The sequence below is a fragment of the Amyelois transitella genome, chromosome 7 (assembly GCF_032362555.1).
Source record: "Amyelois transitella isolate CPQ chromosome 7, ilAmyTran1.1, whole genome shotgun sequence".
Taxonomy (NCBI): domain Eukaryota; kingdom Metazoa; phylum Arthropoda; class Insecta; order Lepidoptera; family Pyralidae; genus Amyelois; species Amyelois transitella.
In genome coordinates this window covers 1,617,622-1,644,890 of record NC_083510.1, presented here as the reverse complement: position 1 = coordinate 1,644,890, position 27,269 = coordinate 1,617,622, and the positions used below count along the sequence as shown (strand labels likewise).

The 27,269-nt window shown below is 37.5% G+C and overlaps 1 protein-coding gene and 1 long non-coding RNA gene across 7 annotated transcripts; one reads left to right on the top strand and one right to left on the bottom strand.

The window, feature by feature from the left end:
* Positions 1–1,048: 1,048 nt before the first annotated feature.
* Positions 1,049–1,941, bottom strand: LOC132901886 (uncharacterized). Its single transcript, XR_009656937.1, has 3 exons — positions 1,909–1,941; positions 1,458–1,634; positions 1,049–1,192 (listed from the first exon to the last, which is right to left on the bottom strand). It is a non-coding gene; the product is annotated as an uncharacterized LOC132901886 (long non-coding RNA).
* On the top strand, positions 1,114–27,146 carry LOC106143512 (transcription factor RFX3). Of its 6 annotated transcripts, none has more exons than XM_060944963.1 (17): positions 1,114–1,265; positions 4,004–4,092; positions 4,387–4,491; positions 5,599–5,689; positions 6,789–6,845; positions 9,734–9,815; positions 11,041–11,143; positions 12,051–12,174; positions 13,120–13,373; positions 13,871–14,037; positions 14,773–14,895; positions 16,281–16,389; positions 18,547–18,738; positions 19,608–19,718; positions 20,440–20,612; positions 21,448–21,577; positions 22,668–27,146. In XM_060944963.1, the coding sequence occupies exons 2-17, from the start codon at positions 4,063–4,065 to the stop codon at positions 22,788–22,790; spliced, it is 1,974 nt and encodes a 657-aa protein (XP_060800946.1). In that variant the 5' UTR covers positions 1,114–1,265; positions 4,004–4,062; the 3' UTR covers positions 22,791–27,146. The 6 variants fall into 6 exon arrangements, with proteins under 6 accessions (XP_060800946.1, XP_060800947.1, XP_060800945.1 ...); XM_060944962.1 differs by having other exon boundaries at positions 1,132–1,373; XM_060944964.1 differs by lacking the exon at positions 6,789–6,845 and having other exon boundaries at positions 1,130–1,373.
* Positions 27,147–27,269: the final 123 nt, after the last annotated feature.

The following is a 27,269-nucleotide window of genomic DNA, read 5'->3' as shown; positions in this document are numbered from 1 at the left end:
TATTACTGTCATCAAATACAAATATCTATGCAGGGAGAGCATTTTGATTTTATGTAGATAAATAAAAGCTATTACCAAGGTGATAATTATCACACTAATTTCGAAAAACTACTGTGCTAAATTTGACAGATTTGTATAAATGGATATTAAGAAAGAATTTTTTTCTGAGGATGATTCCAAGAATTTCATTTATATTTACCAATACGAAGGTAAGTACAGTTAAGTTCATAATAAAAGATTTATTTCTGTTACCTACTTTCAAAGGATTTATTAAAGCTTGCACCACAGACTTAGACCGAACTAGGTGTTTCTAAATATATATTTTCTTTGATTTTTATTGTTTATCCACAGAATAACTAATAGGTTAGGTACTCTACAGTATAAATTGATGAAACTAACGACGTGAGTATACAGGAACTACATACATATGAAACCTACGTACCTATTATTATTAAATAATACCTTGTCCGTTCCACAATAGTTATATGTTTCACTCGAGCTAAAACATAGTCAATCGAAATCTGTCAAATTCTGTACAATAATTTCTATCGTATCTACTTTAATAATATTGTGATTACCACATTATGACATATTTGTTTTTTATCAATCAGAAATTTTTTAAAAATAACTGAGGATTTTGAAGTATTAATTAAAAGGAATTTAGGGCAGCTTAGGTTTCTTTCAAGGTTAGATAGGAGTTTACAAGTAGTCTAAATCAGCTGTAAGTGGTGTCTGAAATAGTTGGTTGTTTATTAGTAAGTAGGTATTTTTCTAAGTAGAAATATCTAATCCTCACCACTTCACATAGCACGCGCGACGCCGTTTTTATTGCGCGACGTGACAGGGACAGCGATAGTTTTAGTGCGCGATTAATACGGCGTCGCGCGTGCCATGTTACTGGGGCTGTAGGTGTAAGTAGTAAATTTTGAGTATGTTTGACAAAGTTTTTATTTTAAATACCTAATTAAATTAAACTAAATAATAATATTAGTTTACAAATAAATACCTAACGCCACGGCCTGCGGCTTTGACCTGCGTCGCCGTTGCACACCAACGTTATCGATAATTTGAATCGATATACACAAGCGCCCTCTTTTTGACATTTCCATTTTTTTTGCAACTTTGGTAGACCGGCGACTAGGGACGGGACGGGATCCGTCCGGTCAGTCCGTAGCCTAGGAAACGGGTGTAGCTACAAGACAACAACATTGATAAGTCATTTTTCTTATCACACTATAGAAAATTGATCAAAAGATAAATCCAAGGTAACAATTTATATCGTAAAAGAAGATTTTCCGTATAGTAGTTAAGTGTTCAATACAAAAGGTTTGCAGAAATTAGGTCTTTTTGACAGTTCAAAGTATGGCTGGCAGGTTGGTTTATTGATATTTTATTTTTAATTTTTGCGATTTACGCATAACTAACAGCATTGGAGTAATAATAACATTGATGATTACTGTAGTATTATTAGACTGGGCTTTTTATGGAGGGCGGGAGAGTCGGGAATGGTCCCCCTCAGTCTGGCATATTCGGGCGAGCGATTGCGTATCAATTTTATCATATTTATCGAGACAGGAGGGTCGCAGGGACGGCGGTGCCTGGTACGGCACGCGTCCGTAGAAACACCTATTTACCTGTAAATGATAAACAAAGCTTAAACTGATAGGTATCTATACCATAAGAATTTTAGAATATTGTCACATCTTACTTGATATGCCTATCTGTGACACCCTTTTTTTTTTTTGCGATATATCTCATATTTAATGTGTACAAATGTAACTTTAATATTCTCAGAATAAGAAATCAGTAATTAATTAATTTTTTTTATTTACTTACATTCTCAAATATTTATGGCAAAATGTGCATAAATCAAATTATACCTATAAGGAAAAACAAAAGAATACATACACAATAATAAAACTGAATGTCACACAACCGAAGTACACTATACATGTAATTAAGACTAGATAATATTGTTCAACCATGCATTAAAAACGGTACAGGCAGGTGGTGTTACCCAACCGTGACAACATGGCACCTGCATCTCTCCCCTTTCATAACTGACACACTACTCACCGGAATTCACAGGGTAAACACCTGAAAAGTGCTACAGAGCTCACAGACACAACAGCAGCCTAGAAACAGTTGTTAGATCAATACCAAACCTAAATATCACCCAGTGCTGTTTGAGAACAATGTGAAATGGTCATTTAAAAGTGTCTCTGCAAAGTTAAAATTAATACAAATCATAAAATGACAGAAATGGGATTCGAGACTGTGTTTTACCTTGAGAGTGAGTGTTTTACTTAGTTGTAGGTTTATAGAAGGTGCGAGGGATGAGGTGTTGCCTGGATACGCTCCTCGGATACTCCGCAGGCCCGAGCCAGATCAATAACATCTCTATCAGCTGGATAGCGTTATGCAATTATAAAGCATCATATTTGTTAATTTAAATATTTATGAGATTTACTATTGTTTTTTTTTGTTTTATAAATTAAATAAATTTTGAATAACAAAATTTGCAAAATTAAGAATTTTTAAGTGCAAATTTTTTGTTGCATTACGTTCAGATTGTTTTGAGCAAAAAAAATAATGTGCCATGACTTTTACTTTTAATTAACACATAATATTTAAAATATTAATTTTAGTTTTAGTCTCTAATTTTAGTACACTTTAATTTTTCTTTCCCAATCATATTTTCTATTACAAGTATATTTGATATTGCCTGTAGCAAATTTGTGAGAGTATTAAATTTCCAGTTTCAATCAGCATTAGTTTATTGGCCACATGGAGGGGGCATATTATCATTAAGTAGCTGGCAGGTAACAAAAGGGGTACCTTTACCCTAATGCAAACTAATTGGAGTAGTCCAATATTATCTATGGTATTTGGTATTATTACATGAGACTTTATGCCTATAAGCCAAATTGATTACTTTCATAAAAAGATTGGGGAGATTTTGTAATCTTAGGCAACTATACAAAATATATTGTGAAAATTTTGTTAAGTTTTAAAAAAATAGATAATTTCTTAATTTTTATTTGTTTAACAGCTTCGCTGGCGCGAATTTTGCGCCACCTAAAAAAAAGGCTAAGACAGATTGTGAGCGGTAACTGCCGCCTTAGGGCGTCCGCAACAGCATAAAGTAAAACGCACTCTAAATATTTGAATAAAGTCGTAATAACATACTTTAAAATAAAATTAAAAAAAGGGAAATATATTAAAAGAAATGCCCCCCGTCGCCGTCTGCCGCTCTTAATACATTTCTTTTTGGCTTAGTCACCACAAAGGCAAACTCTTTCCATCAGCCTGTAATGCTGGCATATCAGTAAAAATAACAACTATTAGTAGTTTCCATTCCCCAGGCCTGGTCACTAGAAACTTATGCTTGTTGAAAATGAATATATAAAAATATTAATAGCACGATCTAGAATTCTCTAAGGTTGAGGTCACCATAAATACAATTCAAATTTTTTTTTCTCCAATCTATTTCATTATAAGTGAATAAAATTTGTTGGTTAGTATTATAGCATTTATAAGGATCTGAGAGACGAGTCTGCACTGAGCATAGCCTGTGTCTGAGTTACTGTTCCTAGTAAACAACTAAACCAAGATCTGGATTAATTTTCCAGAATCCAAATTTATACATTATAATAACAGTATACCTAATTGGCTAATACGTTTGTATAAAAAAATAACATGATGGATCTTGATAGTTGAAGCGAAATGATTATTTAAAAAAAAAATACTGTCTATATGTTTGTTCGCGATTCACAGGAAAACTTCTGAACGGATTTTGATGCATTGACATAGGTTACATCTTGATAGCCGTCTAGAATTAGATATTGACAATACAATGTTACGCCATGACGCAGTTCGCGAGGTTACATTTTGATAAGTCGCCTAGAGCTTCAGAAATTAACAGTCGCTTGCGCCGTGATGCAGTTCGCGGGCAATAAGCTTGTGTAAACTAAAACTGAAGTTGGCGCCACTGTGTTTCCAGATTTTGACTGCGCCGGCGACGAGGTGCTAGTGGAGTCGTCGCCGCCCCCCTCCCCCGGCATGGCGGCGCGGCTTGCGGGACCCGCTCAGGTAAAACAAAGAATTAATATCAAAACACTCTTATCATCATAAACAAATTAAACAAATATCGCAGTGTTTTTTATGACCATAATCATAAATTGGGTAAGGCAGGTTTTACACGAAGCGACTCCCGTCTGGCCGCCTACCTGATTGTTGGGGAACCTAACCCATATGGAATTATGGTAGAACCTGCATTAAATGAATGTGCCTATAATATTAGTTTCCTTTTACGTCGTCCATAGGATTGAGATGCGACCTCCCTGTTGTCTGTCAGCTATATTGATTGATTGATTCCTCTGTCAGGGAGCGGGTACAGGCGCGGGCGGGACATCCCCGAGTGCAGTGCGAGAGCTGATCGTCATACCGGAGATACCCAACTCCATACATCTGCAGCACGCTATACATCAGGTATTGTTTCTATTTTCGCTCCCTTTTTAAATGTTTTCACACTATACGAATCGTGTCGTTCGTCATTCTAGTGTTCATATTCGCATACATTTGCTGCATTGTTTTGTTTCCGTCTCTTTCTAAGTTTCTCAAGGTTGCCAACTTCAATGACGAGTAAATGAATACACTTGTTTTAAAAGAATTTAAGTGAACTGAAGTTTCGAAAGTTTTTCGAGTTTTTGGGGGAGTCGTAAGACCTCCTCGACTTGCAAAAAAAGGCTTTTTACATAAATGGGTATTAAAATAATAAAAAAAGTGTACGTAATTACATAGTTCACCGTTGTATTTAGGAAGGACCCCAAATATTTTTATAAAATCGTTGTAGAAACACCTATTTGTCTTCAAAGGGTAATTTAATGATAACTCAGGCACATATCGCTAACAGTAGGTATTAATACCAAGAAAATCATATCAATTCATTGAAATGCTATCACTCAGATTATTATATAAGCATTTCCTTTATTTGTGACCACTAGCGTAAACAATACAATTTGGTAAAACAGTCATTAAATTTACCGTGTTTTGAAGCAATTCTCTTTCTAATAGCTTTTGAAAGTCTGAGAAATATTTTTAAATTTTGTTTTTAGTCAAATATAGTGTTCATTTATTTAAATGATTCGGGTATATTAATCGTAGAATTCCTGGGTAGTAGTAACATAGTTGTTACTACTACCCAGGAATTCTACGATTAGTAGAATAAAATTGATGACTTTAGAACGATGGGTTTTGGTTTCCGGCTTCCTATACTTGCTTGACGCGTTTGATCGAGTAAAACTCGCACTAACCACTCAGTTATGTAGAACATCCGACCATGTTAAAAGTTGTCTGAGTCTTTTTCCTCCTGGCGTTAGTCCCGTTTACATCCTCACCTCTGGATATGGTCCCAAGGTAAGTCTTTCGATCATGGATGATTAAGTCAGGTTTTAGCACGAAGCGGCTCCCATTTTACCTAACCCGTATCATTGTAACACAAGCACCTGAATTTGCAGGATTCCTCACGATGTTTTCACAGCACTAAAACTTGAAATTCCTTATCAAATAAATATATTTTGAACGTTATTTTCTCAGGTGACAAACAATGTGGTGGAAGTGAACGGTGACAGTTCGGGCCACTCCAGCCCCACTGCGGAGGCGCAGCATACGTACATTACGGTATCAAGTGAGTGTTTATAAATTTACTAGCTTTCGCCAAAATAAAAGTACCGTTGTTTCCATTCCTATGTTTTTATGCCTGTCCTTTTTCAAGGTTCAAACTATATTGTACTGAGTTTCATTGCAATCAAACTAACTCTCGCATTTATTATATTAGATGCGATTATTATTGTTGCAGTATAAATTTGAATTTATCATGTATTAAATTTATCTTTTTTACATGACATCTAAATTGGATCCTATGTGTATCAGTAGATTTCATGGTATTCCTTATATCATCGTAATCTTTGGTAAGGTTCTATTAAGATGTAGTAGGTATTCATGGTATTCCTTATATCAAAGTAAGATGTAGTATATATTAGCGAACATTGAAGCAAAAAAAAAAAATTGTTTTAGACCAACGATATTTTCTGTTGCGTTTTTTGTCACTTTTCCATTCTTATGTCGTCCGCCTGTATGCATGCCAAACTATGACGTCATAATTTTGTATAAGGTTTTACTGCACAGTAGATAGGGTTTTTATTTTGAACATACACAATGTATTTATATGTGGCGATTTTTTTGTTTTATTTTTAGCATGTAATTGTTAATCATTAGAAAGACACGAAGAAAATTATCTGTTTTTGTACCGACCGAAATTAATTATTTATTAACCTCACATAATTTGAAAGAAAAAACGGAAATGTTTTGGTTGAAATAAAAAAAAAAAAACAGTAACAAATTGCATTAAAAGATACTTTTATTTTAACATTAATATTTTTAGTTACCTACTGCACTTATAAACGTTATGTTTTATGTGTTCAGCAGTTTATTCTTGAAAATATAAGTTTTAACACTCAACTCGAATCATAAAAGCGGATAAAATTTGTACATTTACTTTTGCGTATCATTATAGTAATTATAAATAATATACAGGTATTAAACGCGCACGTAACGTACCTATCTTTGTAACATGATTCGAATCGTCCGAGTTGAAATTAAGGTACGTTACTTACGCGTTTGTACAATTGTGTTCTTCGTGCCTCTTCCATTGATGTTTACGGTAGTATATACGTTCGTATAGCACAAATGTTTTCAGCACATGTTTTTGTATGTGTGTGGTACAGTGCAGGGGGCATGGCAGCAGCCGAACGTCAAAGCGGAGATCAGCAGTGAGGAAGAAAGCAAGTTTTTTTTTATTTATTTTTTCATTTTAAGCCATTTTTTTTTTAATTAACCTCCATAACTGAAAATTTTCTGTTGCATGTCGGTATTTTATGTTTTGTGAAAGCTTAGTTTGGCTCAGTTGTGTAATAAGCCCATATATACGGAATTATTGACAATAACCTAAAGAATATTAAAATCGGGTGCTTTTGGAGTGGGTATTAAATTTGGTGGTGGATAATTATTGTCTATGCTCTTGATGCAAAACTCGATAAACTAACCGAAGTTAAGACTCATATTTCCATCTGAAGCAGGTAGAGTAACATTTGATCTACACTCAAGGAGATTCTAGATCAACTGTTTCTCTATCTGCTGAGGCTAACACTTGAATTTTGAATATTTTTAGAGGATTTTGAATATTACTTGTTAATTTCTTTGTTACCTATATATTTATTGTACAAGACAGGCTTATGAACACAAATAACTTAGTAATCAATGGCGAATTTATACCATTAAGGAATATTTACGTGTTATCAAAAAAAAATTAAACATTATTATTTTACCCTATAAAATTGTTTATTTATTGTTTGGAGCCCCAGATAAAGATTGAAAAGAAACCTTTCGTTTCCCACGCATGCGTAGTTCAATAGACGCGCCGGCGTTTCAACAATGTGGGCACTGGACAAACAAACAGATAATACAAGAAAATCCTTCTTACCGGCCACTTTCTTCTTTATAGTTGTGGACAATAACACTCTTAACTCGACGGAAACCTTTGATATACTGATCAGATAGATTTCCCTCATATTATTGCTAGTAAACTCTATGGCAACAACTCAAGTGCGATTATGCATTAATTGGAGGGGATTGGTGTATAAAAAATGTAATAATAGTGATGCCCCTCTGGATTATCTACCTGGCTGATTGTGAATGGGTCTTGACGTGTATTGAGATAGGGTCCGGTATGTTCATAGACCTTAATACTAGAAACGGCAAGACACGGCGCTAAGTAGAAACACTGTAAATTTTTTGCTAGTTAATTTGAATTGTATTTTTTACATGAAAAATCGTGTGTTGATTCTTTTTATAAATATTTTTTTTACTTGCGCGAAAAGATTTTAGATATGCATAATTTCTTTCGATTTATTAAGGGACTACGTTATAATGAGAAAAATAACAGAGATTTCTCTACTTTTATAAATATATCTATATATATAGTATATATATATAGCTATAGCTCATATATTTTTATATATGAGTAATTTAGTTAATATCTAAAATCATCACCTTATTTGCTCGATAAAACGTTTAGTCTTCCATATCCTGGTGTAAGACGAGCAAAAATATAAAAAAAATACTTATTTACTTCACAACTTTGTGACCTATTGAGATATAATACCAGGGGATAAAATATATGCAGTGCCGTGTCTGACTAATTATATTAGTAAGTCTATGGTTGTATTGTGACATCTGATTCGGCACCTGTGCTCGTGCTTGGTTACGTTTGATATGACGCGTGCCGCTCCCCGTCTGCGCATTTATTGGGTGTTTGCGACTTGTTTTTTGAAATTTATTTTTATTTATTTTTGATAGGTAAGGAATTAAAGGTGGTAGTCATGATATTTGTGTTTTAAAGAGATGTGAAAGGTAATTGTAGATATGGGAATAAATATCAGTAACATAAAAATACTGGGAATATATTTATTATGGACTTGTTTAAAACTGAATTGTGTGCTTAATTGATAAAGTATCTTGTCATCGTTTTATTGTTAAGCGTCAAAGTAGGGTTTGTTTAGAAATTAATTGAATGCCATCTATTTATAACCTTCAAGAGTAAGTACAAAAAATTTAAAAATTTTGATAACATGTTCGAAATGCAAAGAATATGCTATTAAATCCACATACAGAAAAACATCCACCTGTGTAAGAAATCTGTATTACATGGCGATATGCCATACAAAGGGGAAAGTTTGCAATTATATCCCTAACATCCTCACAATGGTCAAAACAGGTGGGGTGAGGTGGGAACGTCGCTAACTAGGCTAGAGCGGGACAGCCTGCTTTAAAGCGAGATGGTAGACAGATTTTATTTCTGGGAAGTTGGTCCGGAGGCGAGTTGCCTGGGAGACCTCCTCCGACATGGAAGTGCCTCGCTACCGCTCATATTACCCCTGTAAGTTGCCTACCCAAAGCCTTGACTACCTTTAAAATCCAAGTAGACGCCCCTTTGTGCCGACGTCGAGTTGGCGCCATTGTACCGCGCTTTTGAAGTCGTACAGCGTTCCGCGTTGTAACAAAGCTGGGTTAATTAATTTGTTATTAATAATTTTCTTATAAGAATTTCCAATTAAAGATTTTCGTCTGTGAAGCTTATTCGGGTGGTAGGCGCGATTTGCCGTCGGATCTCAAGTGCCTAACAACGCATGATTCAGAACGCTTTCTAACTAAACAAACTAACATTTTATTTTACAACGGCTAACTTATTTTTGAAGTTTATTTTTGATATTTTGGCCTTATATACTACTATTAATCAAATACGGTTGTTCATTAAAAATTTTTTGACCAAAAGTAAGAATAAATTTTCCAAATACTATCTTTCAAGATTAATGTAGTTCTACGCAAGTGTGTACAAAAGCTAAAATATTCTTTTCTTATGATTTTAACCAGTGTTTAAAATATTTATTAACCTTATTTTTTTGATAATTTTTATGGCATAAATATAAGATCAGTTAGGATCTCATCATTAGATTAACATATAACATATTAAATAATAACAATTATGTATTTCTAGCACTCTTTTCTAGGCCGGTTCTCTGACAAAGTTTTATTGTACTAATTCAATAACTAATTTCTAACATCTAAAAACTAATTTGGTTGATTGATTTATTGACTGACTGATTGATTACAGGCGAGGGCGGCAATGGAGTCAACTACCACGTGCAGTATGTGGAACCGCAGGAGATCTACACGCAGAATCATCAGCAACATCTGTGAGTACATACATACATATAATTACGTCTATATCCCTTGCGGGGTAGACAGAGCCAACAGTCTTGAAAAGGCTGATAGGCCTCGCTCAGCTATTTGACTTTAAGATAGAATTGAGATTCAAATAGCGACAGCTTGCTAGGCCATCGCCTAAAAGAAGAATCCCAAGTTTATAAGCCCACCCCTTAGGCGCCTTTTACGACATCCATGGGAAAGAGAAAGAGTGGTCCTATTCTTTTTTCTATTGGTGCCGGGAACCACACGGCATCTGTGAGTATTCATCTATTTTTCCATTTATTAACTTAATCCGCAGCTTTGCGGGGATTTAGCGCTACCTTTAATAATAATACAGGTGTTTTTTGCAATTCCCACGGGAACTTCAATTTTTACCGGGTTGAATGGTATCCTTATGTATTCTACAGACTTACATATACGCGAAGATTGTTTCAGTAGATAACGCGTGATGAGGTAACAAACAAATAAACTAACTTTCGCATTTATGATATTAGTTTGGATTGACTTCCTTAGAAAGTTATAAGGTACATCGAACAGAACTTTAATATAACTGAGCGCCAAATTATAATGTTGTACTTTCGTTTTCATATCCTGCTGACACATTGGGTTTCGATACTACATTACTTCTTCCAAAATACGAAATCAAATTTATTCACTCATACCTATCGGTGTAATATTAGGACTAATCTTGTAGCATAGTTGAAAAAATAACTAAGAAGTGCGACAAAAGCTTTAACTTTAAGTTGTTCAACCGACGTCAGTTAAAATATTTGAAATATTTATCTTCGGCCGCCTGCCGCCATCTTGTACCTAATATTACGCATTAGACTTGTATTGATACCGATTCGGGTTACTGTAGCCCGGATGAACAGCGATTTTTCAATTTTTCCTTTTCTCGTTGCAACATAAACTGTATCCTTTATGTTGCTCAAAAATAATAGCAACACAATAAACAAGTCCCAACAAGCCAACAGTCTTGTAAAGACTGATAGGCCACGTTCAAATTCAAACAGGTTGCTAGCCCATCGCCTAAAAGTGGAATCTCAAGTTTATAAGCCTATCCCTTAGTCGCCTTTTACGACATCCGTGGGAAAGAGATGGAGTGGTCCTATTCTTTTTTGTAATGGTGCCGGGAACCACACGGCACAGAAGAAGAATCCCAAGTTTATTGGCCGTTATGTGTGTGTGTATAAATTTAATGAAATCATCCAGCGAGCCGCTACGGTCATACCCGGTGTACAGCGTGACGGCGGTGGCTGACGATCCCGCCGCCGAGGCGTGGCCCGCTGCCGAGTTCTCTGCCTACCCCCATGTGGTGAGTAAAAGCTTACATACATACTTATAATGACGTTGATATCCCTTGCAGGGTAGGCAGAGCCAATGGTCTTGATAAGACTGATGGGCCACGTTCAGCTGTTTGGCTTTAAGATAGAATTGAGATTTAAATAGTGACAGGTTGCTTGCCCATTGTCTTAAAGAAGAATCCCAAGTTTATAAGCCTATCCCTTAGTCGCCTTTTACGACTTTTTTGAGTGAGCTTACATACATACATATAATGTTTCTATTTGCACCACAATAAACTTAATACTAACAAAAAGGTAGATAGGTACTTAACATTATCAGTAAGAATTAAAATTAAACACGCATTGTTCCCCATAGCGTGCTGGGTTTACCTGTAATTGGTCGAGCAAATAGAACGAATCTTATTGTATGTATAATCTCTGTATTTACTGTTGCATCGACTGTTGGTGAACTGAATAAATAAATAAATAAATAATGTCGTCGATATCCCTTGCAGGGTAGACAGAGCCAACGGTCTTGAAAATACTGATAGGCCACGTTCAGCTGTTTGTCTTAATGATAGAATTGAGATTTAAATAGTGACAGGTTGCTTGCCCATCGTCTTAAAGAAGAATCCCAAGTTTATAAGCCTATCCCTTAGTCGCCTTTTACGACTTTTTTGAGTAAGCTTACATTAATCAGAATACACAATACTTTCTCCATCTTGCGTGTTCCTGTCGCACCTTTCACTGCTAGTTCTCTATATATTAATTACCCTCTGGTTACCCCTTTCTTGCAATTTTGAGGGCATCATGGAATTGCATAGAATTCAAACACTTTGCTCTTTTTTATGCTTTCCCATTGTGACGTTTTCGCTCGCCCTGTATACTTTTTGATTCCATTATTTTTGATATACCTATGTTATATCATGCCCTGTATAGGTGGCAGGCGAGGAGGCTGAAACGGCTTCGTCGCCGGCGACTCCTGCTCGTGAGGCTCCACAGCCGCCGCGCATGCCGCCCGCCACCGTGCAGTGGCTGCTCGACCACTACGAGACTGCCGAGGGTGAGTGTGGCATCATGTCTCCTGTAGCAGACACAGCGCCCGCCGCCGCGCAGTGGCTGCTCGACCACTACGAGACTGCCGAGGGTGAGTGTGGCATCATGTCTCCTGTAGCAGACACAGCGCCCGCCGCCGCGCAGTGGCTGCTCGACCACTACGAGACTGCCGAGGGTGAGTGTGGCATCATGTCTCCTGTAGCAGACACAGCGCCCGCCGCCGCGCAGTGGCTGCTCGACCACTACGAGACTGCCGAGGGTGAGTGTGGCATCATGTCTCCTGTAGCAGACACAGCGCCCGCCGCCGCGCAGTGGCTGCTCGACCACTACGAGACTGCCGAGGGTGAGTGTGGCATCATGTCTCCTGTAGCAGACACAGCGCCCGCCGCCGCGCAGTGGCTGCTCGACCACTACGAGACTGCCGAGGGTGAGTGTGGCATCATGTCTCCTGTAGCAGACACAGCGCCCGCCGCCGCGCAGTGGCTGCTCGACCACTACGAGACTGCCATCAATAAACAAAAAACTGCCTGAGATATTTGGGCGAGTCCAAAATGCCTCATATAAAACACTACTAAATGACGTCACATCTGCGTTTCTTGCTTGCGTCATGAACCCAATTTTTTCGCCATTGCATTTGTGTATATGATGCCTAAATAATAGATGTTCTATATATTATTTATCACTAATTTCATAAAATTTTGTTTGCTAATTTTGAATTTTTAAAATTACTTTCCTATCGTTTTTTGAATGAATATAAAACATTTATGGCGTCAAAATTAAAATCAGCAATAAACGTTGTGTATTTAATTACGTGTATTCTACTATGTTATTAACTAAAATATATTATTGTCATCATCCCTATTCGACTAATTAATTTTGTATGACGCTTTCACGACTTAACCTCCTAAGCTCATACACGTCAATTGTCACTAACAAAACGTTATGCACACAGGCGTTTCCCTCCCCCGCTCCACACTGTACGCCCACTACCTGCGCCACTGCACCTCCCACCGGCTGGACCCGGTGAACGCGGCCTCCTTCGGGAAACTCATCCGGTCCGTCTTCATCGGGCTGCGGACCAGGAGGCTGGGCACCAGGGGGAACTCCAAGTACCATTACTACGGCATCAGGGCGAAGGCGAATGTCAATGATTCCCCGCCCAGGCAGGATATGGGCGACGATAAAGGGGAGATATCGGATCAACAGGCAAGTGTTAATATTAAAAATATATATATATCATTAGAAACCGAAGAAGAATTTGCAGTAAGTTGTTAAAAGCTGGGTTAAAAGTTGAAATAATAAAGTTTGATGTGCCATTAGTAACATTAAACTTACCCAAGGATGTGGTGAATAAATTATAATATTGAGGTCTTGAAAGTTACATCCACCGCTACTTATGTACCTACTAGTTTTAGAACTGTTGGTGTAAATTTTCATTTCATGATTTATAACTAATATGAAAAAAAATTCGTACACAACGGGCGTCGACCAATAGGGTTTCGCAAACCTAAGTTTGTGTTGTAGTGATACAAATAAAGATTATTTTCTGGTGGGTATGGCGATCGCCAATACCTCTGCTCTCTTTGGCATTCGTGGCACACCGAGTGTACGCAGCTTAACATCGTATGTGATTAATGACTTTTAAATATTATGTTTCCTACATTTGTATCTTCTTATAGTTACAAATTGATTGATATTGCTAGGAGCCCCGTGAACGCGAAGCGGAGTCAACCCCGGCGGGCCTGGCGGGGCTCGCACACAGGCAGTTCCTGGGCCCCATCACAGCGCCCGAGCCGCCCGAGCTGGTGGTGGAAGATCTGCCCGAAGATGTTCCCGCTTCGGCCATCGAAGCTCTGAGAGATCATCATAGGTAATTATATCATCGGTCGGAAGGGAAAATTAAAAGTTATTTTAGCCAATGATAGACTTAAACAGTTTTAAGTCTATCATTGGCTAAAATAACTTACCAAAATGTAGCTGTCTTCTAGAAATATCCGGTCCCATCGGAGAAAAGTGGGTAGAAAGTTTTTTACGTCGCCTTTCTTGAACCATCTTGCTCTATTGAACGTACAAAGTCTCATTTTCATTCTACTCGTAGTAATTAAAAATTATTAGCAACTAATTTTCTTGACGCAGAGTATTGCAGTGACAACCTAATGAATCATAAGCATTATTGAGCATTTTCCAATCAGTTTTTGTCCACCATGAGAGAAGCCTAAGTTTGAGAAGATGGAAGAAGCTGGACATGAACGTTATAAAGCGCGCGCTTCTAGAACCTTCTTTCCCTATAGGATCTAGAAAGAGATTATTTCAATCCCAATTCGGTAAATAATAAACATTATTGAGTCTTTTCGCATTGTCCACTATGAAGTATAGGAGTAAAAACAATCGAGAACCATCTTTCTTTATTGGATCTTGAGAGTACTTCAGGAACAATCCAGAAATCATAAACATTATCGAGTCGTTTCTCACTATTTTTTGTCCACCATGAAGCCTAAGCCTTAGTTCAGCAACAAATGGAACAATCATAAACAATATCGAGCCGTTTCTCACTATTCTTTGTCCACCAAGAAGCCTAAGCCTTAGTTGAGCAACACATTGTCAGGGCGCACGGCGTGGAGTTCCTGGAGGCCGTGAGCGCGCTGGACACGGGCGCCGTGGAGCGCGCGCGCCGCGCCTTCTGGCGGGGCGGCCTGTGTCGCCGCGCGCTGGCCCGGCTCGCCACCAGGTCAGATTGTGTATAGAGCCTTATTTTACAGCTGGCCACAATCATGCACGTAGAAAATAAGGCATACGAAGTTTGACTACTGCTATACTGCCGTGGTATAACTAAAATGCCGTTATCTGACATCAGGATTTACACCTTTTTTACCAGTAGAATAAGAAAAAAAATATCTTTCGGCAGTATATACGACTTTTTGGTACCTTTAAGTCATAAATAGGCGTTCTCATTGATGAATGGCATCAGTTTAAATTTTTACCGCATTTTTGACGTTTTACTTAAAACAAGGATTTGGCAGATAACGGCATTTTAGTTATACCAGGGCAGTATAAAAGGCAGTAGTAATATGCCGCCCCACTGTATAATGTACACGCCTCACGCACACACTCTCACCAATGATGGCTTCTGTGGCGCAGCGGTAGTACGCTTGCCTGTGACACCGGAGGTCCCGGGTTCGAATCCCGGCCAGGGCGTGATGAGAAAAGAACTTTTTCTGATTGGCCTGGGTCTTGGATGTTTATCTATATAAGTATTTATTATAAAATATAATATCGTTGAATTAGTATCTCGTAACACAAGTCTCGAACTTACTTCGAGGCTAATTCAATCTGTGTAATTTGTCCTATATATATTTATTATTTATTTACTGCTATAAAAGGCAGTAGTAATATGCCGCCCCACTGTATAATGTACACGCCTCACGCACACACTCACCAATAGTAGGCAGTCGGTCGCGATTACGTCATAGATTATTCAACGAACGGGCAAGTACTGTCACTCACACATGCGTACAACGCCGCCATTACGATGCTTCACTTTTTTTTAAACCACACTCTGTTCGCCTTTTTTTTCTACGCCTATGACATGGCCGTAACATTGTGCAGAATTACAAGTCATATAGAAATCTGAATCCTACTAATAACATGTGAGTATAGCGTGGGTGGTCTAATCGGTAAGGTGCCCGGTTAAAATGCATGATGCGCATAAAAGGCACAAATTCAAATCCCACCTCGGACATGTGCGAAAGAATATTGTCGAAGTAATGTACTTTGGTTTGAAGACCAACAAATGCTCTAACGGTGAGGGAAAACATTGTTAGGAAATCTGCACATTCAGGCAACTGAATGTGCAACCATGATCGATCCAAATTCCCCTGCAAAGGTTGCGGAGGTCAGATGGGAGTCGCTTCGTGTAAAAACCGTCCATGGTCAAAGGCGCACCCCGAACTCCTCTCCAGAGTGGTGAGGATACAACCCAGACCAAAGTCGGGATGAAGACGGCTGTCTTCGGTATTTGTCAAATCGATAATCCTGGACGATTGAACTTGTTCTTTTGTTTTTTATGTTGTTTTAATATAGTGTTGCCACAAATAAATGTTTTGATATTACCAGGGCGGACGTGGCGAACTGGTTGCGACGTGCCGACTTGGTTCTATACCAGGCCGCTGTGGATTTGCTGCTGCCCGACGTACTGCGGCCCATACCGCCGCAACTCACGCAGGTACAATACAACACAATACATGTGTCACATCTTTTTAAATTTTTATTTATTTATTTATTTAAAATTTATGCATATAAAATGTACAACAGGTGGACTTAATGCCACAAGGCATTCTTAGCCAGTCGAACCTTTTCTATTTATTTAAACAAACAAACAATGTTGATACAATGGGCGATATTACGTACATTAGTTTGAATACTATCCGAGTGAAATCTTTAAGTCTCAATGGCCAGTTCAGCTGGATGGATTAATTTTTGAATTGACAATCATATAGTGACGTGACGTGTCTAAAAGAAGAATTTCAAGTTTGTTTATCTTGATTATTATAATTTGCACGGGAATATAAAGTATATAAATAGCTGGCAGACACCATCTTTTTCTTCACTTTCAAATCAGCCTTGAAGAATTAGACGAATGTGCTAATTGCCTTAATCGTCTATGTATGACATTCATAAGAAATGGAGTGGATGTATTCAAAAGTAAGTCTTCTTAAAAAGCACTTCTACTGGATTGATTTACTGAGAGAGATCGGTTTACGAAATCTTCTTGTCGATGAAGATATAAGTATATAATTATATAGCTAAAGTTACTATCGGATGTCCTCATTTTACCATCCTAGTTTACTTGGGGATTTTTAAAGCAAGAGTGAAAAGGCACTATATGAGTGCGCCAACTTTTGTCTCACCTTGCTTACCACTAGCCATATTGAGGTGAAGCGCACTCAACATACATACATACAATCACGTCTATATCCCTTGGGGGGTAGACAGAGCCTACAGTCTTGTAAAGACTGATAGGCCACGTTCAGCTATTTGGCTTTAAGATAGGATTGAGATTCAAATAGTGACAGGTTGCTAGCCCATCGCCTAAAAGAAGAATCCCAAGTTTATAAGCCTACCCCTTAGTCGGCTTTTACGACATCCATGGGAAAGAGATGGAGTGGTCCTATTCTTTTTTGTATTTTGTATTGGTGCCGTGTGGTTCCCGACACCAATACAAAATTGTGTATTATAAAAAAAGTTCATTTATTTTGTCACAGCACGCATTTGTTTTTTTTTGATCGCAGTAAAATTGTATTTTGATCTGAATTTGTTTATATTTTGTTTTCGTGTAACTTTAATTAACGTGTTTCGTTCGACGTTTATAATTTTATCTTTGGAATTAGAACATTTAAATTCCTTTGCCAACTGGTTTACGAATCCAATGCGCGGAATCAGAGCTAAAGCGTCATTATGGTCATGACGGCCTCTGTGGCTCAGCGGTAGTACGCTTGTCTGTGACACCGGAGGTCCCGGGTTCGAATCCCGGCCAGGGCATGATGAGAAAAGAACTTTTTCTGATTGGCCTGGGTCTTGGATGTTTATCTATATAAGTATTTATTAAAAAACTAGCGACCCGCCCCGGCTTCGCACGGGTGCAAAATTCGGAAAAATTATACATAAAAACCTTCCTCTTGAATCACTCTACCTGTTACAGAAAAACGCATCAAAATCCGTTGCGTAATTTTAAAGATTTAAGCATACAGACAAACAGACTAAAATAGCGACTTTGTTTTATACTATGTAGTGATATAATACCGTTGAGTTAGTATCTCGTAACACAAGTCTCGAACTTACTTCGAGGCTAACTCAATCAGTGTAACTTGTCCCGTATACAGTGTGACATTTAAAACAACTGCATCTTTTTAAACATAGACTATACCCATGCTTCTGAGCTGTTTGAGCCTATTTTTATTTAAATTTAACGTCATCATTTTCACATTAAAAAAACCCTCAAAAACTACGTCACACGCTTCATTAAAGACCAATAACTACAAAAAGAAATTAAAACTAAACATGTAAATAAATGTCTGAAAAATACATTATTTTTGTAGTATCAAGATCAAATAAAGTACAGAGTTGTCGAGATCGCCCCGCTGAATGAATTGTGTCCTTGACCTCTGAATCTTACGCGTCGCTTTTCCGCCGGCCGGGGTGATATGACGTATTTAGGATCGTGGATTTTGATACTTTTATTTTTTTTTTCGTACTTTCTGAAATATGAACCGATATTTTTCTTTTAACGTTTTTAAATATCCTTTAGATGAGTACACTTAACAGTTAAATTTATGCAGTTGAATTAAAAGTCACCCTGTATATTTATTTATTGTGGTCGCAGGCGATCCGCAACTTCGCGAAGAGCCTGGAAGGCGCGCTGTCGGCGGGCGGCAGCGGAGCCCCCAGCGCAGCCGCCCGCGCGGCGGCGGGCGCGGCCGGAGCGCTGGCGGCCGCGCTGCGCCGCTACACGTCGCTCAACCACCTGGCGCAGGCCGCGCGCGCCGTGCTCAACAACCAGCTGCAGATACAGCAGGTGTGTGCGTCATAGGGGAACGATAAGAAGCCGCAACTTTATCAGTTTCCTAGAAACATACATACATACATATAATCACGTCTATATCCCTTGCGGGGTAGACAGAGCCAACAGTCTTGTAAAGACTGATAGGCCACGTTCAGCTGTTTGGCTTTAAGATAGAATTGAGATTCAAATAGTGGCAGGTTGCAAGCCCATCGCCTAAAAGAAGAATCCCAAGTTTATAAGCCTACCCCTTAGTCGCCTTTTACGACATCCATGGGAAAGAGATGGAGTGGTCCTATTATTTTTTCTATTCGTGCCGGGAACCACACGGCACAGTTTCCTAGAAAATTTATAAAATGTATTGTTTTATGTGCACTTTTGCGTTTTGATAAACTTGCGAACTCACGCGTAAAATTGTAAATAAGCAATAACAAAACGACATGTGCGCTCTGATTGGTTGAATAAATGACCGACGCAGACACTGCCACTGACGACATCGACCAATAAGAGTTGCGTGTTGTTTGCCGTATATTAAAGAAGAGTGAAATCAAATGCTCGTCTCTAATTGGTAGAGTCGTTTAGAGTCTTACGAATGGATATTCGTAAATTTAACACGAAAGATCGTAAATTAATCAACAATTCATCTCTCGTTTGGAATCCTATGAAAATTTATAAACTTGTAACTCATAATAAGTGTATGTCTAACCTGTCTCTGTAAGTATCCATTGTATTGATGTAAGTTTACATATATAGAATTTTGTGAATCACCTTAACGTAAGTTTGTTACAATAATACCATTTTACCAATACCAATGTTAAATAAACCTCATAGTAGACATTGACTCGACAACGTGAAGTATATATAATATCGGTTGATGCCGACAGATGCTGGCGGACTTGAACCGCGTCGACTTCCGCGTGGTCCGCGAACAAGCCGCGTGGGCGTGCTCCTGCGGCAGCTCCTCCACTGCGCACCGGCTGGAAGTCGATTTCAAGGTATTGTTTATTGTTACATTATTAGGTAATTGTATGTACTTAATACATACATACATACATAAAATCACGCCTCTTTCCCGGAGGGGAAGGCAGAGACTACCTCTTTCCACTTGCCACGATCTCTGCATATTTCCTTCGCTTCATCCACATTCATAACTCTTCATGCAAGCTCGGCGGTTTCGGGTACTTTTGACCCTTTACCAGGACGTCCTTAATTTGATCAAGATACGTTCGTCTAGGTCTTCCCACTCCGACCTTTCCCCTTTTTACTAAATTACCACGTTAAAAGTGGTCGCGGCAATATTCGATGACGTATAATAGCGCAACATGCAGCGTAATCAAACTGAATAAAAACTGAATGAAATAGATGCCTTAATATAAAGAACACTAAACTTAAAATCCAAATACAAAATGTCTCCTGCTATCTAGCTCATAATAGGTAATGCTATATAGGACGTCTGATACATGTACGTATGAGATACGTCATGTCAGACATAACGACTAAAACTCATGACGTCTGAAACACGTGACGTTTGACACGCGTGATATCTGACTGAGACCATCTTGCACGCTCCTTGTGGCGAGCGTGCGCGAGTCCTGTCGGGAGTATGACACGTATATTTCTTCGTGGTTATATTATGATAATGACACACACATATTGTATGTATTGCGCTCCATATATGTATCAATTTGAGTATAATAATTATAATGGTCCCGGCAGGCGACGCTGGGGCGCGGCGCGTCGCTGGAGCAGTGGGCGGCGTGGCTGGAGCGCTGCGTGGCGGGCGCGCTGGCGCCGCACGCCGCGCGGTCCGACTTCACGGCGCGCGCGCGCCGCCTGCTGCTCGACTGGTCCTTCTACTCCTCGCTCGTCATCCGCGAGCTCACGCTCAGGTTCCGCATTCAAATTTATTAACGTTCTTTTTTCGAATTTTTTTGATAGTGGCTTTTTTGTGTTTGCCAGTTCCACATTCAAATATGTTTACGTTTATTTTTCTTTTTTTTTTCAATTTTAAATTGATCGCAGTGGCTTGTTTTGCGTTTGCCAGTTATAGTTTTTTAAACTATTTGTCTTTTTGGTTTGTTACAAGATGTCATGTTTGTTTGCAGACTACTTTGCGAAGTTTGAATGGCTCTGAAGCGCGGTTAAAATTGAATATATAAAATTTATAATTCGAATCACTGTATTGTTATATTTGAATAAGTGGGAATAATAGTGACGGGTCATTCCAAACTCAAACTTCAAAAGTTAAAAGCGACGACCTTTCTTGTTTATAATCCGACATTACCGTTCCAAACAATAACTTTAAAAGACTCACTTATGTGTCAACTATTAAAAATATATAAACCTATATGAGACAAATCCTCGAAATTAGTTCGAGACTTGTGTTACGAGATACTAACTCAACGATACTATATTTTACAATAAACACTTATATAGATAAACATCCAAGACCCAGGCCAATCAGAAAAAGTTCTTTCCTCATCATGCCCTCGCCGGGATTCGAACCCGGGACCTCAAATGTCACAGACAAGCGTACTACCACTACGCAGAGGCCGTATTTAGCTTATCATAGCTGTAACTAGCGCCACGACACGCTCAGGCCACTACGCAGAGGCCGTACTCAGCTTATCAACAAGTATAACTAGCGCCACGACACGCTCAGGCCACTACGCAGAGGCCGTACTCAGCTTATCAACAAGTATAACTAGCGCCACGCCACGCCAGGTCGGCGGCGTCGTTCGGCTCGTTCCACCTGCTGCGGCTGCTGTACGACGAGTACGTGTCGTACCTCATCGAGCGGCGCGTGGCGCGCCACCACGGCACGCCGCCCATCGCCGTCATGCAGCGGCAGCTGGTGAGGACACATACACACACACATACATACACACATACACTAGCTGTGCCCGCGACTCCGTCCGCGTGGAATAGTTATTTTGGGCATCATTGCAGCCCTCAAGGGTGAATAATTTTCGCCGTGTTTTTTTTTCACATTTTCCATTATTTCTTCGCTCCTTACAGTTGCAGCGTGATGTTATATAGCCTAAAGCCTTCCTCGATAATTGGTCTATTCAACACAAAAAGATTATTTCAATTCGAAGCAGCACTTCCTGAGATTAGCGCGTTCAAACAAACAAACTCTTCAGCTTTATAATATAAGTATAGATAAAATTCGTATTGGAATAACTAGTTCTACATTCATTCATGTTTTTTAATGTAGCCAATGTGCATTCGTCCATGATTTAGATTTAAGAGATCTATATTTGTACATTGACGTCCGATGAAAATGCTGCAGTGTAGTTTGTTCCGCCGCTTTTTCTACACATGCGCTTTGGAAGCGGTAGTAGTTATAATTAGATTTAAGTGATTTGACGTCAATAAGTGATATCTTGTATCCAATTTTGAAAATAAATCTATTCTATTCTATTCACGCCTCGTTCCCGGAGGGGTAGGCAGAGATTACCTCTTTCCACTTGCCTCGATCTCTGCACACTTCCCTCGCCACATCCACATTCATAACTCTCTACATGCAAGCTCGGCGGTTTCGGGTACTTTTGACCTGCCTGACCTTTACCAGGACGTCCTTAATTTGTTCAAGATACGTTCGTCTAGGTCTTCCCACTCTGGTGAGGATACTTGCATACACACGTCTATATCCTTTGTGGGGTAGACAGAGCCAACAGTCTTGTAAAAACTAGAGACTAGAGAGATAGACCACGTTTCAGTCAGCTGTTTGGATTATGGTAGAATTGAGATTCAAATAGTGACAGGTTGCTAGCCCATCGCCTAAGAGAAGAATCCCAAGTTTGTAAGCCTATCCCTTAGTCGCCTTTTACGACATCCATGGGGAAGAGATGGAGTGGTCCTATTCTTTTTTGTACTGGTGCCGGGAACCACACGGATATGTGTATGTATGAAAATTCTTCAAATTTGTGGTTTAATAATAGGAGGAAGATTTGACGGACGAGAACGGTCGCACGGCCGAGGACGACGACAACGAGTGGGAGTGGGAGGACGACGACGATGACTCTGACGACCCCGTCCCCGACAAGAAACACAAGATGGAGTGACTCCTATAAAGAAGGGACCCTTAAAAATGTACGTTCTTACCATTGAAATCGGAATAATGCAACACAATGGATATTTTTTTTTTTGGAATTAAGTGTCATCGTCTTGCATCGCACCCTTTCTTTCTTCTCTGTCTAACAAACCTCTGAATAGAGTGGGAATATGAAGATATTGTGATGTGGCTCACAACAGTTGCGACGTCGCATTCGTCTATTATTCGTTGCATTACTTGACAATTGTATAGTCTCAAATTATTACGATTTCTATGGATCTGACTAAAGCCTTGTTCTAGTCACAAGGACCAAAGGGCGGTTAATGATGAAGATATATTTTAAAATGGCGCTCATTGCAAAGAAAGTATGATGAATGGTGGGATTATGCTAGGAAAATGTTGTATGAAAATTTTCTAGAGTGATACCTACTATAGTAACTTGTGAAATATAAGAGGGATTTGATTAAAAGAGCGGTCAACAAATATAATTTAAAATGGTTGCTATTCATGCAATTTGCAAACTTAAAAATTATAGATAGAAAAAGTGTAAAAAGAAACAAAAGCTAGCGAACAACGAAACTAAGGTAAATATTCCGCGATTACAAATTGCCGCTATTTCGTACCTGTTAACATACACCACAAACTGCTGGCTGATGTTATATTAAAAGTGGGGGTTGGTTTTATTTAATCCTACTCACTTGTTATACTTTGCATGCCTCAAGAGTGATATGAATATTATGAATAATTTCAATATTACATCATGAGATGTTATGAAACTCGCCTAAAATGTAGATGCATTTTCAAAGAACTTTTTATGTATGTACTGCATATGCATGCTGCATTGTTTGGTTGAAACGCTTTCTGTCTCTATTAGCACATGACAGAGTATTCTAGATTCAATTATGGAAAAAATGCAGGTACTTTTGTTGTTAAGTTCCACTTTTAACATTTAATGTAAGGTTCATAAAAAAAGATGAATATATGAATGTAATTAATGACTAGTCGTTAAATGTTGTAAATAACCCTGTAGTTGATTCAATGCCATACCCACAAAAGGTATTAATTAAAATAAGTGTGATGTGTAGAAATGCACTAATATTGCACAAATTAAAATGCGTGTTAATATTAAACGACATAAAAGAATATTTGTATATGGTATCATGACCAAGGTTAGACAAAATTAATCATATTTAAATTTACTAAAAATACTGGCAACAAATAAAAATATAAAAACAAAATTCTCAATATAAAAGTGTTTGATGAAATCGAGGGCTAAAATAAGTTTATCGGAACATTATACAAATTAAAAAATAATTCTATCCTTAATTCAAATTTGTAAATATGAAAAAGAATATTTAAAATACAGCCAGTATTATTTACAGTAAAATTTTTGTTATATAGGTCTATTATGGACCTATTTGAAGTAGATAAATGTATTCGGACAAAAAACATGGTATTAAAATATTGTTCATGTTGTTTCGGCTCGGGGTCATTGACATTGCAACCAAAGCGGTAGTGTAAAAGCTAGTTAGTAAAAAAATCTGTATATTAGGCACTGTAGAAGTAGATTTTACACTTGAAACAACCCCATGTAAGTATAACCAAAGAAAGAGCTAGTATAAAACAATTGCTTCATGTAACTATGTTTTGCAAAGTAGATAATGTTACTCTTATAATTTCTTTGATATCTATGTACATTTTGAATTAAACTTAATCTAGTGTACTGTCGGTTAAGTCGTGATAAATGTTAAGTGTAGCATTATGAGTCGTTAGTACCAAAGGATTCACTTTTTTAATTCCCGCCACTTCAGATTACTGTCATATAGTTTTACAAATAAATTATAATTACACATTGTTTATTTTATGTAGAAAATACATTTTTACATTATGTACAGCATTATCTTTTTCATTTACTGTACATTTCACATACAATTAAAAATTATGTTAAGTATTACTGATGGACTCTCCATTTATTTATCAAAGTTTGAACCTATTTTTAACAAGTTTTTGATTATTATGTTTATAATAATCAAAAGGAATTGTCATAAACTAAATATTTCATTATTCTGTCCCATAGACCTAAGAATATATTTACTCTTTAATAAGTATCGTTGAATATATATATTATATATCTGCAGTCTACAGAAATGTTTATCTTTTTATCTCGCCTTAAATATACCACAGACGGCCTAATAACACAATTTCAGTTTTAATTGTCGGCAACATAAAGCTATCCTGCATATACAGTCAACGACAGAGAAATCTTACCTTACTAGGGTAAGGTAAGATTTCTCTTGCTTATGCTTTGTAATAACAAGTTTTTGTTTTTTCTCTGCGTTAACTGTACTTTATTTGTATCAAGTGGTAATTCTATATAGCACTGAAGTGGGAAGCTTATTGTCGTCATGTGTACTCGATACAGTATATTTTTGTAATTCAGATACGCAGTTTGACTGCCTTAAAGTTGCCTTACGAACAGTTACCTCGATCGCTAAGTGACTCGGCGAAGGGTTGTGTATTATAGCAAATAATGTGAACCCAAAGTTGTGACTAATTTGATTAATGTATACTGTCCACTTGTACGTTTGTAGTGTATACCGTTGACAATAGATCAGTGCTCCGGACTTGTTAAATGTAACGAAATCTTATTCACAAGAAATTATAAAGTAGCAAGACCATCATCCACCCAAGTAAAAAAAAAAATTAGGATTGCGTGTGTTTTCACGTCACTCTTTATAGTGATGTGAGAAACGTATATTTTGATTTTCGAAATAAGAATGAATATTTTTGTTTAATTTGAATTTCCAACTGGTACGTTTCATATTTGCTTGTGCGTCACGCTTTAAATTGATGTGACAAACCTTGTAAGAAGTAGGTATAGTCGAAAAGTTAGTTATTCACTACAGAAGACAGAAGGAGAAAAGAGGAGAGAAAGAATCGAAATAAAAGCACTTTATTATGGAAATAAAATTAAAAATATTTGACAATAAAAATAATTCTGTAATTTTTTCTTAACTAACAAAACCATGGCAACAGTTGCTATGGCGTACATAAAGAAGGTTGCCTACACGTATTATTTGATTTTCGAAATTTGAATAAATATTTATATTTTTGCTTGGTGGATGTTGGTTCTTAGGTTGGTCAGTGCCTATGGAACAAATTTATTTTTGAACATAATCTAAGATATGTAGGTATCGCAAGCATTGCCTTTTTAGAAAAATTACAGCTAAAAATTATTTTTGTCGTTCACTACTGAAATTTTTATTTATATTTTTGCATACCTACATATATAGGAATTGCACTAGTAAGTATTACAAGATAAATGTTGTGTAGTCATGGATGTTGCTCGAGTGTCAAATTGATTTTAATTGAAGGTATGATATGTAAAGGTATTAGAAAAAACAAAAGGAGGCCTTATCATGGTTACAAATCGGAACATTTCATTGAATAATCCGCTGCAGGTAATACTTTCTTCACAACTCTCGATATATTTTTAAAACTCGAGCAACTTTCATCCTAAATGTTGATAATATAACAACCATATTTATGTAACCGTAGTTGATAAGTACATGTAATGAGTGTCTTGTACGTACAGATGGGCTGTACCTAAGATTAATTAATATTTTCAGACCAAAAATCACGTAGTGTTATAAAGATTTATTCTTCACTTTGACATACGAATGTTATCAGATACGTTTTGAACCAATGCTGTGAAATGAGAAGTCATGATTCTCAAGGTTTAAAAAAATCTGACATTTCAAAGTTTCCGACGAATCTAGCGTCCATGAACTATAGAAACGTGGGCCGTATGCTTGTTTTCAAAAACTAATAGTTGGTCTGAGTCATGAGCTTAACTTTTATACCAATTAGGTAAGATTTGTTCCATTCTATTAAATGTTTAAAATTGAGCAACGAATTTCTTGGACTGCATTCCTGTCGATAGTAAATTTGAAATTGTGGTAGTTTATTTAAGCTTTTTTTTGTAAAAAAGATTTGCTTCTATTATTATAATTTTTTTCCCATTTGCGCATTTAGAAGTTTAAACGTGTAAAATTAATTTTAAAACCCCCTGTCAAGATTGTCAATTTGAATTTTTTGATAAATTTTTTGTTTTAAATTGTTTCCTAATTGACCTTTGTCATGAATATTAAGGTAACTTATAACATTGTAGCCGTTAAAAAAATGTACCCATAAACTCATCATTTTATAAATTTGTTTTTCTAGTCACAACAGGAATGTAGTCCGGTCTAGTAAGGACGTGTTAGATGTAAGGATCATAATGTTGTATATGAGACGAGTATAACACTCGTAATGCGATGCGACTGAGTGTAAGACTATGTCTGAAAATAAACTAGTCATGTGTTTATATCAGTGTTTTATTTATTACACTATGATTTTGGCTTTTCTCTATTTTAACTCCATTGAGGGAACATTGTGCGGTGGTTTCCCCATTTACCTTTTGCTCAGTATTTGAGTTTGACAGAAACCC